This window comes from Embiotoca jacksoni, unplaced genomic scaffold, assembly GCF_022577435.1.
Source record: "Embiotoca jacksoni isolate LCO1_2020_lvr unplaced genomic scaffold, fEmbJac1.0.p SCAF_17, whole genome shotgun sequence".
Classification (NCBI taxonomy): Eukaryota; Metazoa; Chordata; class Actinopteri; family Embiotocidae; genus Embiotoca; species Embiotoca jacksoni.
The window spans coordinates 679,405-694,298 of record NW_027185307.1 but is presented as its reverse complement, the minus strand read 5'-3'; the positions used below and the strand labels follow the sequence as shown (position 1 = coordinate 694,298).

The 14,894-nt window shown below is 45.5% G+C and overlaps 1 protein-coding gene across 4 annotated transcripts; it reads right to left on the bottom strand.

Moving 5' to 3' along the window:
• Positions 1 to 389: 389 nt before the first annotated feature.
• trdmt1 (tRNA aspartic acid methyltransferase 1) lies at positions 390 to 14,360 on the bottom strand. Of its 4 annotated transcripts, none has more exons than XM_069151216.1 (11): positions 14,171 to 14,360; positions 12,333 to 12,442; positions 9,140 to 9,216; positions 6,730 to 6,801; positions 6,037 to 6,102; positions 5,204 to 5,273; positions 5,032 to 5,106; positions 3,266 to 3,591; positions 2,435 to 2,492; positions 1,155 to 1,284; positions 390 to 853 (listed from the first exon to the last, which is right to left on the bottom strand). In XM_069151216.1, exons 1-11 carry the CDS (start codon positions 14,232 to 14,234, stop codon positions 753 to 755), a joined length of 1,149 nt encoding a protein of 382 aa, XP_069007317.1. In that variant the 5' UTR covers positions 14,235 to 14,360; the 3' UTR covers positions 390 to 752. The 4 variants fall into 4 exon arrangements, with proteins under 4 accessions (XP_069007317.1, XP_069007316.1, XP_069007319.1 ...); XM_069151215.1 differs by lacking the exon at positions 14,171 to 14,360 and adding an exon at positions 13,856 to 14,161; XM_069151218.1 differs by lacking the exon at positions 14,171 to 14,360 and adding an exon at positions 12,643 to 12,998.
• Positions 14,361 to 14,894: the final 534 nt, after the last annotated feature.

Sequence of the window (14,894 nt, the reverse complement as noted above, 5' to 3'; positions counted from 1 at the left end):
CTGGTTGTCTGGTTGTCTGTCTGGTTGGTTGTCTGGTTGTCTGGTTGGTTGTCTGGCTGTCTGGTTGGTTGTCTGGTTGTCTGGTTGGTTGTCTGGTTGCCTGGTTGGTTGTCTGGTTGCCTGGTTGTCTGGTTGTCTGTCTGGTTGGTTGTCTGGTTGTCTGGTTGGTTGTCTGGCTGTCTGGTTGGTTGTCTGGTTGCCTGGTTGTCTGGTTGTCTGTCTGGTTGCCTGGTTGTCTGGTTGTCTGGTTGTCTGTCTGGTTGGTTGTCTGGTTGCCTGGTTGTCTGGTTGCGTCCATCCCAGTAGCAGGAAGACCAACCTGGTTGTGGGTTGAAAGGTTAAGAAGCGCTGCTTCAGTAAACAGTAACAATATTTCTCCACAATATGAAGACATTATGATGACATGTTTTATTTAGATGGTAACTGGTTGTAGAATCACAATATTACACTGGAGGGTGTTTTAACGTCATTACTGGCAGGACAGTGATGCGTTCAGGACCGACGCTCCTGAACGCATCACTGAAGTTAAAGCACAACCCTCTCCAGTAATACAGCTTAAATAAACAATATAAACATGTGCTATACAGGATACTTTTTAATTTTAACATAAGGATTCAGATTCAAGTAAAAGAGACACAAACTGTTTGATGTAAGAAACATGTTAATTAAACTGTTCAGTGATCACTATAAATCCTTTTTGACCAATCCATGAATGAAACGAGGCGTCAGTGACAGATGAAGCGTGTCCACGGCTAGGAGACCAGCAGCTGCAGCAGTCGGGCCACCACCACCACATTCACACTGTTCCCTAAAACTCTGTACCGCTGAATGGTCGACGTCTGTTCAGGGAAGGCTGCAAAATACATTCACATAAAATCAGTTAAGTTACCGAAACAAATAAATACTGGGTCACAGAATGAACCATTTCACACATCCAAGAAGTGGAGTGACTGGATGTGTTTTATGATCAGGCTGATGCATGTGGCACAAACAGGATTTAAGTGATTACTGTTCATAAACATGTAAACACTGGTAGTGAAACTTTCCACTCTAGTTACAGCTCGCTATAAATGTTGAAACACTTCAAGTCAATAGAAAACACTTCATTTTAGAAAGCAGCGTTGAGGTAAAACCCAGATGAGCCCTGCACTTACAGAAGGTTTGGGGGAAGCCCATGAGGTTGGCGACTTCTCTGGGAGTGAAATACCGCAGCTTCAACTTTAACAGTCGCTGGAGCTTTTCCTCCTCGGAGCACCGGTCCAGACCCGAGAACACGCTCTCCATCTGCAGAGCACACGGAGCACACGCCATCAACACGCCAACACAACAACGCTCTGGAAAGGAGTCAGTAATGTCTCATCATTTTAAAGGTCCAATCATTTCTTTTGCAGTATTACTATTCACAAGAAGATATTTTTGTGGTTTTAAGTACCAAAAATCATCTCCGATATTTTTCCACCTCCTGTAATCAGCGTCTCTTCGCAGCTCTACCGGCGACAGGTTGTTGTATGTCTGTGTCTTTAAGGGGACCCTGTCTTCTGATTGGCTAACTCTTCTCTGAGTGACACCCGGCCAACCACAGGAAGGAATGACCGCTCTGTGTTTTCTGGCTGATAAAAGGTTGGTAGGTGATCCGTGCTGAAGGCCGACAACACAAACTAACTGCAAGCTCCATGTTCATCAGTCCCTCCAGGAAATCTTTATTAATAATGATAATTAACACAAATTCAAGAAAACTCCACAATATCTAAAGAAGCTTGCAATGTTGTTAAAATTCCCAAGATTTTTCTGCAAAAAACATCGTCATCAGAATCTGAGCTGAAAGTATTAAAACATAAAGTAAATCTTTTAAACAAAACTCTCTTTATTACCAACAATAACTGCTCATTTACAGTCAGAAAGTCTCTACTCCTGTTTTCATCTCCAAATAAACTATTCACCAGAGAAACAGGAACAAGAGGAGAAACAGGAAGTGACGGGGTTTGTGGGAAATGTGTTCTTCACATTAAAATGATGATTAAATGTTTGTGATCAGAGGAAGTGATTCCATATTACTGGATGTTAAATGAGTTTTCTCCACACGTCCAGTTGTCAGAGACGTCTCTTTGTTTGTTTCATCCAGCAGGTCTATGTGTTGAATGAACATGAATTAAACAGCATCTAAAGCTCTTATTTTGAAAGGCTGATGTAGTCCTTGTTTCTATATTCCAGTCACAGACGCTCTGTTCTGGAAACATACACAGCTTTTAGGACCTTTTAGGAGATTACAGGAGGTTTTAGGAGCTTTTAGGAGCTTTTAGGAGCTTTTATCTCCACGGTTCTCGAAGTTTAATAAATACATAAAAAAAGATTAGAACTAAAATATTTTTGATGTGCAGCATGATTATTATCACAGGAAGTGATGATAGATTTATTAGTTTCAACATCAACCTACCTTAGTCTCCATGCAGCACTGCAGTACTGATCCAGTTCCTTCCACATACCGCCCATAGCTACAGAACGGACACACGAACGTTACATAACAGAACTACTGGGTCCATTTAAAGGAGGTCAACAGTTTAACAGCAGATAGAAGTTAGAATCCTTTTCCTCCGACCTCATCGTCCTCTCTCAGCCTTCATCTTTCAAAACCCTCTCCTGTGGAACCGGCTCCTACTTCTGGTTCTCTTCTCCTGTGGAACCAGGTAGAACCGGCTCCTGGTTCTGGTTCTCTTCTCCTGTGGAACCAGGTAGAACCGGCTCCTGGTTCTCCCTCTCTACTTTTAAGATCAGGAATGAAACTTTCCTTTATGATGAAGCTTATAGTTGAAGCTGCTCAGGTGTGCTGCTGCAGAGGCTGCTGGGAGACCTCCCATGATGCACTGCGCTCCTCTCCTCCCCGGTACTTTGTCTCTGATCGGTGTTCTGACCCACTCTGTACTGCCTGTCGTACATGTCCATATGAATAAATGGAAATACAACTGGACCTCCTTCTGCCTTTGCTTTGATGAACGGTTCTTGTCCTAACATGGATCAAACAGAACAACATGGTCCGCCTGAGGAGAACATCTCAAAGTCTCACCTGTGAACTAAACACCGTTCCAAGTGACAGCAGGAAATATGCAAATAGTGGAAAAAGCTGTTATCAAGGCAGACCGTTTAATTCAAGTTATTTATTTTTTTTACCAGATGTGTTATTTGATAGTTTAAATTTGATTTGATTTACTTTTGTTTAATAAAGCAACAAGTAAATGTAGTGACTGAGATGAAGAGTTAGTGAACCCACCCTTTGGTGAAGCAGACCGATCTCCTGCATGTGGGCTGAACAATGTCCAACAGGAGGCCGTATCGCAGCAGCGTTTTAGGAGGAAGGAGGTAGCACTCCATGTTTCCTTCCATCGGTCGTTCCAAGAAGTCCTGAATCTGCCCGACGGACAGATCGTCGTTCTGGTTCTTCTTCCTCTGGGCATCTGTTGTCGTCTCCAGTTTGTACAGAACATGGCCGCCCTGCATTTGCTCTTCTGGCTGGCCGGCACCTGAGCAGGTAAGACTTAAGACTGTGGGCTGCTCGTGGGAGTCACCGTCAGCAGGATGTGGGAAGGCCTCTAAAATCTAAAAAGATGAGGAAACTTGTCTGAAACTTATATACAAATAATAAAAAACATTATTGTTTTATATTATTATTATTGCTGCATGTTACAACCCTGTTTCCTAAATATTTAGGACGCTGTGTAAAATGTAAATAAAAACAGAATGTGATGATTCACAAATCACGTAAACTCATATTTTATATAAAATAGATCAAAGACAACAAATCAAATGTTGAAACTGAGACATTTTATTGTTTAATAAAGATATCTTCTCATTCAGCAACACGTCTCTATAAAGTTGTTCCAGGATCATGTTCACCACTGAGCTGCATCAACTCTTCTTTTAACAACACTCTGGAAACCTTTGGGAACTGAGGAGACCAGTTTCTGGAGTTTTGAAAGTGAAATGTGGTCCCATTCTGGCCTGATAGAGGATTTCAGCTGCTCAACAGTTCAGGGTCTCCTTTGTTGTATTGTTCATGTCCTGATGCTCCAGATGTTTTCAGTGATTGACAGGTCTGGACTGCAGGAGGCCAGTTTATCAGCGGACTCTTCTACTAGAGAACCATGCTGTTGGAATACGTGCAGAATGTGGTTGGACGTTGTTCTGCTGAAATAAACAAGACCTTCCCTGAAAGAGACGTTGTCTGGATGGCAGCATATGTTGCTCCAAAACCTGAATATATCATTCAGCATTAATGCTTCCTTCCAGATGTTCAAGCTACCCATGCCATGTGCACTAATGCATCCTGTACCATCACAGATGCTGGCTTTAGAACTGAGCTGATAACAAGCTGGATGGTCCCTCTCCTCTTTAACCTGGAGGATGCAGCGTCCATGATTTCCAAACAGAATCTCAGATTGTGATCCATCAGACCTCAGGACAGTTGTCCACTTCACCTCAGTCCATCTTCAATGATCTCGGTCCAGAGAAGGCGGCGGTGTTTCTGGATCATGTTTCTATCTGGTTTCTTCTTTGGAGAGTTTTAACATCATTTGTGGACGCAGCGATGAACTGTGTTTACAGACGATGGTTTTCACAAGTGTTCCTGAGCCCATGCAGTGATTTCCACTCCAGAATAGTGTGTTTTTAATGCAGTGCTGCCTGAGACAGACTGTTCCAGTTGTTCAACCGATCCCAACTCTTTTGTTCTATTTTCAGTTAAATATGGTTTTACCTGATTTGCAAATCATCCCATTCTGTTTTTATTTGAATTTTACACGGCCTCTCCACTGTTTGGAAACAGGGTTGTTAATTCCAGGTCAACTAATTGATGCAATGGATTTAAAAAGTTTCATATCCCCTTAGCTTTTTCCATACTTTCTTAAATGGATAATTTTAGGCCCATCAATCTAAACTCAATAACCCATTACGAGGTCTAAAAGAGAGCTTTGGTTGAGCTCGTACTAAAACATGTCTGCCACGTTTTATGATGTCAGGATTTCTGCTGGGGAGCCTCACCTTTGAACTTGTGAAGTTTTCTGTTGAAATCTTCGCAATCAGGAAATAACGCAGTCTTGAATTTGGGATCCCAACCTGGATAAGAAACATAACAGTGATGTACTTCACATACATATATTATCACATCACGGATGTATCTAGTTAAATGATGTATATTGGATGTCTTTCTTACACTTATGGGTGAGACCATGATCTCCTGAAAAGTGTATCCACATTCCTTCAGCGTTTCCACCAGACGTTCCCTGAAGAAGGGAAGAAGAAAATGAGGAGACATTAACAAAGGAAATTTTCTCATGCATGCATGTAATGATAATATAAAGCACAATTTTAACCTGTTAAACATTATGACCGTAAACAAATAATTACGTTAAGCAGCAGTTACCACCAATGTAGACACCTTCTAGATTTCGAAGTACCATTCGCAATAAGAGAGGAGTAAAGATGAATATCTCATAAATATATATTACAATACAACAGCAATCCAGCCTTTGCGGAGGAGATGGCGAAGAAAGGTTTTCAAGAAAATGGAGAAAAAGTGTCAAAGTGTGACTTTTATAGAGCAGAAGAGCATCAGAGTGAAGATGCAGATGAATTCAGACCGCGAGCTTTTTGAGCTACGAGCCAAAACACAAACTTGATTATTACGATGCCACCTATGGGTGCAGTACCTCCTGTTTTTACCTGGAGTCGAGTGAATTATCAACCCACCTGATAATTTTGGCGTTTCTTGGCAGTCAGCTTTTTGCTACACGGTCATTTTTAGTGGAGAGGAAGACGAACGAAGTAAAGGAAACCAATCGGGTTCCTGCAGCGTTGCTGCTCGGAGCCGGAAACAGAAGGAACGCCAGCGGACCATCTCAGGTTCTCAGAGAGGTCGAAGCACGTAAGTGGTTGTGCTTTTCAGACTGCACTTTGTTTTCAATCCCAAATATGCAGCTGCTGAGGCCACTGGACATGTTGCTTGGACTGACACGATGTCCTGAAGGGACAGCAGGTGATCGTTACCTGGCCGAGGAGCTCTCGAAGCCTTTCACGTTCTCCAGCAGGATGAAGCGCGGCCGCCTGCTCAGCCTGGACACGTCAGCATCGGCAGGTCGGGAGGAGAGAAAGAGAAAATATTTCATCATCCATTTCAAAGACGCACATTCACAACAAAACAAGTGTTGTAGATCTCTTCATGTGAGCATCGATGTCACGGTTTGCCTTCAAACATTCAGTAAAATCTAATTACAAAATGCATTTCTTGCATCTTTAGTTTGTAAACAACAACAGGAACTTCCTTTTTTTTAAGTATATCCATATTAACGATAACATACTCCGTACCCATCGACAGCTCCCAGCAGAGAGCATGCTGCGTTGTTGCCCCCGGCAACGTGGAAACGTGCAACTGCAGCTATTTTGCACAAAAGACTAAAAACTAACTCATCTGAATTGGCTCAATATACATAGTAATAAAAGGTTTTGTTAAAAACATACTATTGTTTTTCATTTTACAAGATATATGTTGTATTCTGAGATTTGTGTAATTAATAGTTCCGTCATACAGCAGAGATGTGAATAATAAAACAGGTAGCTGCTCATAAAATAATTGGTATCTTATTACAAGTGTAAACAGACCGTTCTGTTCAAAGAAAACTGAACTCTTTTCAATCTGGATATAAAAATGTGTTTTCATTGTGAAGTCTGAAGATGTGCGACCTGGGCAGAAGATGGAGGATGTAGAGGAAGCTCTTGGTTCTGGGGTCAGACAGGTCGCCCTGCAGCCCGATCCTGCAGACACAAAACAGCAACGGGAAGATGACACTTATATAGATGATTTAATACAGGGATGTGCGATCTCTTCACAATAATCCAACAGATCTGTTTGTTTGTTTGTCCCTCCAATATCTGGACCACCGTTCGTCCCGGCTGCTGTCGTCCTCCTTCTACCTGCAGCAGACAGACGATATTCTAAGAAGCACCAGTGAATGTTTCTAAGGAACCAGACTGAAGACCTGGATGATGAACCTTCACAGATAAGAGTGTGAATAAGATAAAAATCACATTATAACCATACTCGTCCCTTTAGCTGCCTTCTGGAGTCCAGATTCAAAAAATAAAGACGGTCTGAGGTTTGGACGAGGTCAGTCCTCAAACGAGTCCTGCAGGTTGCGCTTCACATTTCCAGGACAACACAGCAGACAGGTGTGACTTCACCACTGTTCCCCTTTTTGACTCAGATGAAGTCAGTGACACTAAATTAGCATCATTTACCAACAGGACACTACTAATATACTGTCTTCAATCAGATCAGGAGACGCAGCGGGCTCCAAAAGTACAACCAGGTTTCCCAAAAAGTTTGGACACTGTGTAAAATGTAAATAAAAACACAATGCAATGATTTATAAAACCCTAAAACACATGTTTAATTGCAAATAGACCAAAAATAACATAAATGTTGAAACTGAGAAACTTTATTGTTTTATTAAATATCTTCTCATTGTGAATCTGAGCAGCAACACGTCTCTCTAAGTTGTTCCAGGATCATGTTCACCACTGAGCTGCATCAACTCTTCTTTTAACAACACTCTGGAAACCGTTGGGGAACTGAGGAGACCAGTTTCTGGGGTTTTGAAAGTGAAATGTGGTCCCATTCTGGCCTGATAGAGGATTTCAGCTGCTCAACAGTTCAGGGTCTCCTTTGTTGTATTGTTCATGTCCTGATGAAATAGTTCAACAATCTAAGAATAATGTTCCTCAACGTAAAACTACAAAGAATTAGTGGATTTCATCGTCTACGGTTCATAATATCATTAAAAGATTCAGAGAATCTGGAGAAATCTCTGAACACAAGGGACAAGGCTGGAAACCAATATTGGATGGTGGTGATCTTCGGGCCCTCAGGCAGCACTGCATTAAAAACACACTATTCTGGAGTGGAAATCACTGCATGGGCTCAGGAACACTTGTGAAAACCATCGTCTGTGAACACAGTTCATCGCTGCGTCCACAAATGATGTTAAAACTCTCCAAAGAAGAAACCAGATAGAAACATGATCCAGAAACACCGCCGCCTTCTCTGGACCGAGATCATTGAAGATGGACTGAGGTGAAGTGGACAACTGTCCTGAGGTCTGATGGATCACAATCTGAGATTCTGTTTGGAAATCATGGACGCTGCATCCTCCAGGTTAAAGAGGAGAGGGACCATCCAGCTTGTTATCAGCTCAGTTCTAAAGCCAGCATCTGTGATGGTACAGGATGCATTAGTGCACATGGCATGGGTAGCTTGAACATCTGGAAGGAAGCATTAATGCTGAATGATATATTCAGGTTTTGGAGCAACATATGCTGCCATCCAGACAACGTCTCTTTCAGGGAAGGTCTTGTTTATTTCAGCAGAACAACGTCCAACCACATTCTGCACGTATTCCAACAGCATGGTTCTCTAGTAGAAGAGTCCGCTGATAAACTGGCCTCCTGCAGTCCAGACCTGTCAATCACTGAAAACATCTGGAGCATCAGGACATGAACAATACAACAAAGGAGACCCTGAACTGCTGAGCAGCTGAAATCCTCTATCAGGCCAGAATGGGACCACATTTCACTTTCTAAACTCCAGAAACTGGTCTCCTCAGTTCACAAAGGTTTCCAGAGTGTTGTTAAAAGAAGAGTTGATGCAGCTCAGTGGTGAACATGATCCTGGAACAACTTTATCTATAAAGTTTAGATATAGATTTATATATACAGTTTATCTATAAAGGCGTGCTGCTGAATGAGAAAATATCTTTATTAAACAATAAAATGTCCCAGTTTAATATTTGATATGTTGTCTTTGGTCTATTTTTAATAAAATATTGGTTTACATGATTTGCAAATCATTGCATTCTGTTTTTATTTACATTTTAAACAGCCTCCCAACGTTTTCGGAACCAGGTTGTAAATACAAACAGCATTTCCAAAACGTTGGGACATTTTGTAAAACTCAACTATTAAAAAATAAGTATGCATCAGGAAACAGAAAATGTATTATTTGTAAGACACGAACGAACAGCGATGACGCAGGTAAACTCCACTAACTTGGTTTGTTCAACCGAGGTTCAAGAAGCAGACAGAACACAGAACATACCTGGTGAACGGCTGGCAGGGCGGGCTCATCAAGATCATATCAAAAGATAACGCATTGAAGTCATCGATCGATACGCCCTGAAAATAAAACACAAGTAGGTCACACAGAACACGGGTCGGTCACATAGAACACGGGTCGTCACATAGAACACGGGTCGTCACACAGAACACGGGTCGGTCACATAGAACACGGGTCGTCACATAGAACACGGGTCGTCACACAGAACACGGGTCGGTCACATAGAACACGGGTCGATCACAGAACACGGGTCGGTCACATAGAACACGGGTCGGTCACAGAACACGGGTCGTCACATAGAACACGGGTCGTCACATAGAACACGGGTCGGTCACATAGAACACGGGTCGTCACATAGAACACGGGTCGTCACACAGAACACGGGTCGGTCACATAGAACACGGGTCGATCACAGAACACGGGTCGGTCACATAGAACACGGGTCGGTCACAGAACACGGGTCGTCACATAGAACACGGGTCGGTCACATAGAACACGGGTCGATCACAGAACACGGGTCGGTCACATAGAACACGGGTCGTCACATAGAACACGGGTCGATCACAGAACACGGGTCGGTCACATAGAACACGGGTCGGTCACAGAACACGGGTCGTCACACAGAACACGGGTCGTCACATAGAACACGGGTCGTCACATAGAACACGGGTCGATCACAGAACACGGGTCGGTCACATAGAACACGGGTCGGTCACAGAACACGGGTCGTCACATAGAACACGGGTCGTCACATAGAACACGGGTCGTCACATAGAACACGGGTCGGTCACAGAACACGGGTCGGTCACATAGAACACGGGTCGTCACATAGAACACGGGTCGTCACATAGAACACGGGTCGTCACACAGAACACGGGTCGTCACACAGAACACGGGTCGGTCACATAGAACACGGGTCGTCACATAGAACACGGGTCGGTCACATAGAACACGGGTCGATCACAGAACACGGGTCGGTCACATAGAACACGGGTCGGTCACAGAACACGGGTCGTCACATAGAACACGGGTCGTCACATAGAACACGGGTCGGTCACAGAACACGGGTCGTCACATAGAACACGGGTCGTCACATAGAACACGGGTCGTCACATAGAACACGGGTCGGTCACAGAACACGGGTCGGTCACATAGAACACGGGTCGTCACATAGAACACGGGTCGTCACATAGAACACGGGTCGTCACACAGAACACGGGTCGTCACACAGAACACGGGTCGGTCACATAGAACACGGGTCGTCACATAGAACACGGGTCGGTCACATAGAACACGGGTCGATCACAGAACACGGGTCGGTCACATAGAACACGGGTCGGTCACAGAACACGGGTCGTCACATAGAACACGGGTCGTCACATAGAACACGGGTCGTCACATAGAACACGGGTCGGTCACAGAACACGGGTCGGTCACATAGAACACGGGTCGTCACATAGAACACGGGTCGTCACATAGAACACGGGTCGTCACACAGAACACGGGTCGTCACACAGAACACGGGTCGGTCACATAGAACACGGGTCGTCACATAGAACACGGGTCGGTCACATAGAACACGGGTCGTCACATAGAACACGGGTCGGTCACATAGAACACGGGTCGGTCACATAGAACACGGGTCGTCACACAGAACACGGGTCGTCACACAGAACACGGGTCGGTCACATAGAACACGGGTCGTCACATAGAACACGGGTCGGTCACATAGAACACGGGTCGTCACATAGAACACGGGTCGGTCACAGAACACGGGTCGGTCACATAGAACACGGGTCGTCACATAGAACACGGGTCGTCACATAGAACACGGGTCGTCACATAGAACACGGGTCGTCACACAGAACACGGGTCGTCACACAGAACACGGGTCGGTCACATAGAACACGGGTCGTCACATAGAACACGGGTCGGTCACATAGAACACGGGTCGATCACAGAACACGGGTCGGTCACATAGAACACGGGTCGGTCACAGAACACGGGTCGTCACATAGAACACGGGTCGTCACATAGAACACGGGTCGGTCACAGAACACGGGTCGTCACATAGAACACGGGTCGTCACATAGAACACGGGTCGTCACATAGAACACGGGTCGGTCACAGAACACGGGTCGGTCACATAGAACACGGGTCGTCACATAGAACACGGGTCGTCACATAGAACACGGGTCGTCACACAGAACACGGGTCGTCACACAGAACACGGGTCGGTCACATAGAACACGGGTCGTCACATAGAACACGGGTCGGTCACAGAACACGGGTCGATCACAGAACACGGGTCGGTCACATAGAACACGGGTCGGTCACAGAACACGGGTCGTCACATAGAACACGGGTCGTCACATAGAACACGGGTCGTCACATAGAACACGGGTCGGTCACAGAACACGGGTCGGTCACATAGAACACGGGTCGTCACATAGAACACGGGTCGTCACATAGAACACGGGTCGTCACACAGAACACGGGTCGTCACACAGAACACGGGTCGGTCACATAGAACACGGGTCGTCACATAGAACACGGGTCGGTCACATAGAACACGGGTCGGTCACATAGAACACGGGTCGTCACATAGAACACGGGTCGGTCACATAGAACACGGGTCGGTCACATAGAACACGGGTCGTCACACAGAACACGGGTCGTCACACAGAACACGGGTCGGTCACATAGAACACGGGTCGTCACATAGAACACGGGTCGGTCACATAGAACACGGGTCGTCACATAGAACACGGGTCGTCACACAGAACACGGGTCGGTCACATAGAACACGGGTCGTCACACAGAACACGGGTCGGTCACATAGAACACGGGTCGTCACATAGAACACGGGTCGGTCACAGGACACGGGTCGTCACACAGACCGGGAGGCAGCACATGGAGGTCATATTTTGAAAAGCGGATTGTGTTAGTTTTCCTCCGACTGACTTCCTGCCCAGCTGATCTGCTCGGTTCTGATCCGTCCTCCATCAACAAGGTTGGTCGCCTGTCTTCAGCACCGCGGAGCGACCGGACGGAGCCGGCGGACAACCGTCCGAACGCTTCGCCACTCGGGGCTCTGATGGTTGTGGCTGTCGTGTGAGTGAATAATAAGAAAGCGTTTTATTGTGAAAGGACTCGGGTCTCCGTCACCACCCACCTCGATGGTCTTGTTCCAGAGGACGGTGTCGGGGAAGTTGTGCCGGTAGACGAGGTTGGCGGTGGTGTTGATGTCGACGGCCGCCACCACCTGAGCAGGAACGCCGCTCTCTGGGGGAGGAGTCAGAACCACGTCACGTACCGACGAGGGTTCTTACAACTTCATTTAGCTGGAGTTCAATCACACGTCTGAATCTCCAGGACTCAGACTTAAATCTACCGCTTCCACTGACTCAGCGAACTGAAACGCCACGTCACCATGACAACGACGGCACTGTTTCACACAAAGAAAATGTGAAATGTGATTTTACTTTGTTATCGAGTTTCAGCAGACACACGCTGGCCAGCTCGATATTACATCTACCACGTCCCGCCCACCGACAGCTGTCAATCAAACAGACACGCCCCCAAAACATGTCTTCTTGAATCTTCTTTTCTAATGAATGAGGGATTATTTTCAGATGGACCTCCAGACTTTAAGAATGACATCAGAACAATTCCAGGACAAGATGAGAACCTTGTTGCTGCTTATAAAGTCCTAACCTACCTTCCTATCCTAACCTACCTAACCTTACCTAACCTATCTACCTATCCTAACCTACCTATCCTAACCTATCCTAACCTACCTACCTAACCTTACCTAACCTACCTATCCTAACCTACCTAACCTTACCTAACCTACCTATCCTAACTAACCTAACTAACCTAACCTACCTACCTAACCTAACTAACCTACCTACCCTACCTATCTTAACCTATCCTACCTAACCTAAGCAACCTAACCAACCTAACATACCTACCTAACCAACCTAACTAACTAACCTACCTTACCTAACCTACCATAACCTACCTAACCTAAGCAACCTAACCTACCTAACCTAACCAACCTAACTAACCTACATAACCAACCTAACCTACCTTACCTAACTAACCTAACCTAACCTACCCAACCTATCCTAACCTACCTAACCTACCTATCCTAACCTACCTATCCTAACCTACCTAACCTATCATAACCTACCTAACCTACCTACCTATCCTACCTAACCTTACCTAACCTATCTACCTATCCTAACCTACCTATCCTAACCTATCCTAACCTACCTAACCTAACTAACCTATCTATCCTACCTAACCTTACCTACCTAACATACCTATCCTAACCTACCTATCCTAACCTACCTAACCTTACCTAACCTACCTATCCTAACCTTACCTAACCTACCTACCTAACCTAACTAACCTACCCTACCCTATCCTACCTTACCTAACTAACCTACCTATCCTAACCTACCTACCTAACCTACCTAACATATCCTACCTAACCTAACTAACCTACCTAAACTACCTATCCTAACCTACCTATCCTACTTACCTACCTAACCTAACTAACCTAACCTACCCTAACCAACCTACCTATCCTAACCTACCTACCTACCTATCCTAACCTACCTACCTATCCTAACCTACCTACCTAACCTAACCGATCGCTGTCATCTTGTTTGTATGTTGTTTTCACTTCACCTGACAGGTGTGACAGGTGTGAACTCCCTTTCCTCCTCCTCACCTCCCGCCGGGCGGAGCTAAGGACTCGCGGAGAGGCACGAGGAGTTTTCAGACAGATATCACATGGAGGTGCCACAGACCGGAGGCCGGTGATGGGCTCGGTGTGTGCTCCTGAATACAACCTTCCCCGACAGCCGCCGGAGGGTGAGCTGAACCGGGCCAAAGAACCGGCGAACTGGGGCAGGGAACCGGGGACGGACCACCGGGCAGCTCTCATTAACATGGTGGAGGACTTCCGGTGGAAATAAACCGCGCGGAGGACGCGCCGCTCACCGTGTAGCCCGTAATGCATCCCTCCTATCCCGCTGAAGAGCTCCAGGACCCGCAGACTCTCCATGACGGAACCGTCCGTGAAGCTCCGCGCTGCCCGGTGCTCTTCTTCTTCCGGTATTTCAGGAAGGCAGATTGACGGTTTCTGTGTGCAATACCGCCACCGCGCGGTGAGGCGGACGACTTCTTCTTCTTCTTCTTCCATAACCAACTTGAAGAGGTGCACAGCGCCACCTGCCGTACCAAAGTCTGTAGTTTCAGGGCGATAGATTGCAGAAGTTTTAAGTTATAGCCTAATAATTACAATAAAAAACGAATAAATGAATTTAATGAGAAGGAAAAACAACAACAACTAAACCCTGCGACATAGTAAACAAATCTTAGCTTGAGAAAAGGACCTTATTTCTTCTGTACTTCACATTCATGGCTTCCTGGACGTGTTGCTTTGAAGTCATTGTGTCTGCAGCTGAAGACACTTCTGGATCAGAACCATTTTACAGACCTGAAGCTACGAACTCTTTTAGAAACAGTCTGTGAATCCAACAGGATGTTTCTGGGACTTCCTGTTCGGACTGGAGGCTGCTGGAAGCTTTTTTTTCTTCTTCATCATAAATGAGCTTCTTGTCATGACATAACTGGCAGCAGATGGCTCTGAATGTATGCCCTTCAAAATAAAAGCATAGCATCAGAAATTCTGCATGCTTCTGTCTGTGGGCCGTCGGTGTGA

What these genes read in the sequence shown, in the direction of transcription:
- trdmt1 (XM_069151215.1), bottom strand. Translation starts at nt 14,120, where the DNA reads ATGTTAATGAGAGCTGCCCGGTGGTCCGTCCCCGGTTCCCTGCCCCAG. An exon ending in TCATGGTCTCACCCATAAGT is followed by an intron (nt 5,107 to 5,203) that starts GTAAGAAAGACA and finishes TTTCTTATCCAG; the next exon opens with GTTGGGATCCCAAATTCAAG. An exon ending in TCGGTCTGCTTCACCAAAGG is followed by an intron (nt 2,493 to 3,265) that starts GTGGGTTCACTA and finishes TCCGTTCTGTAG; the next exon opens with CTATGGGCGGTATGTGGAAG.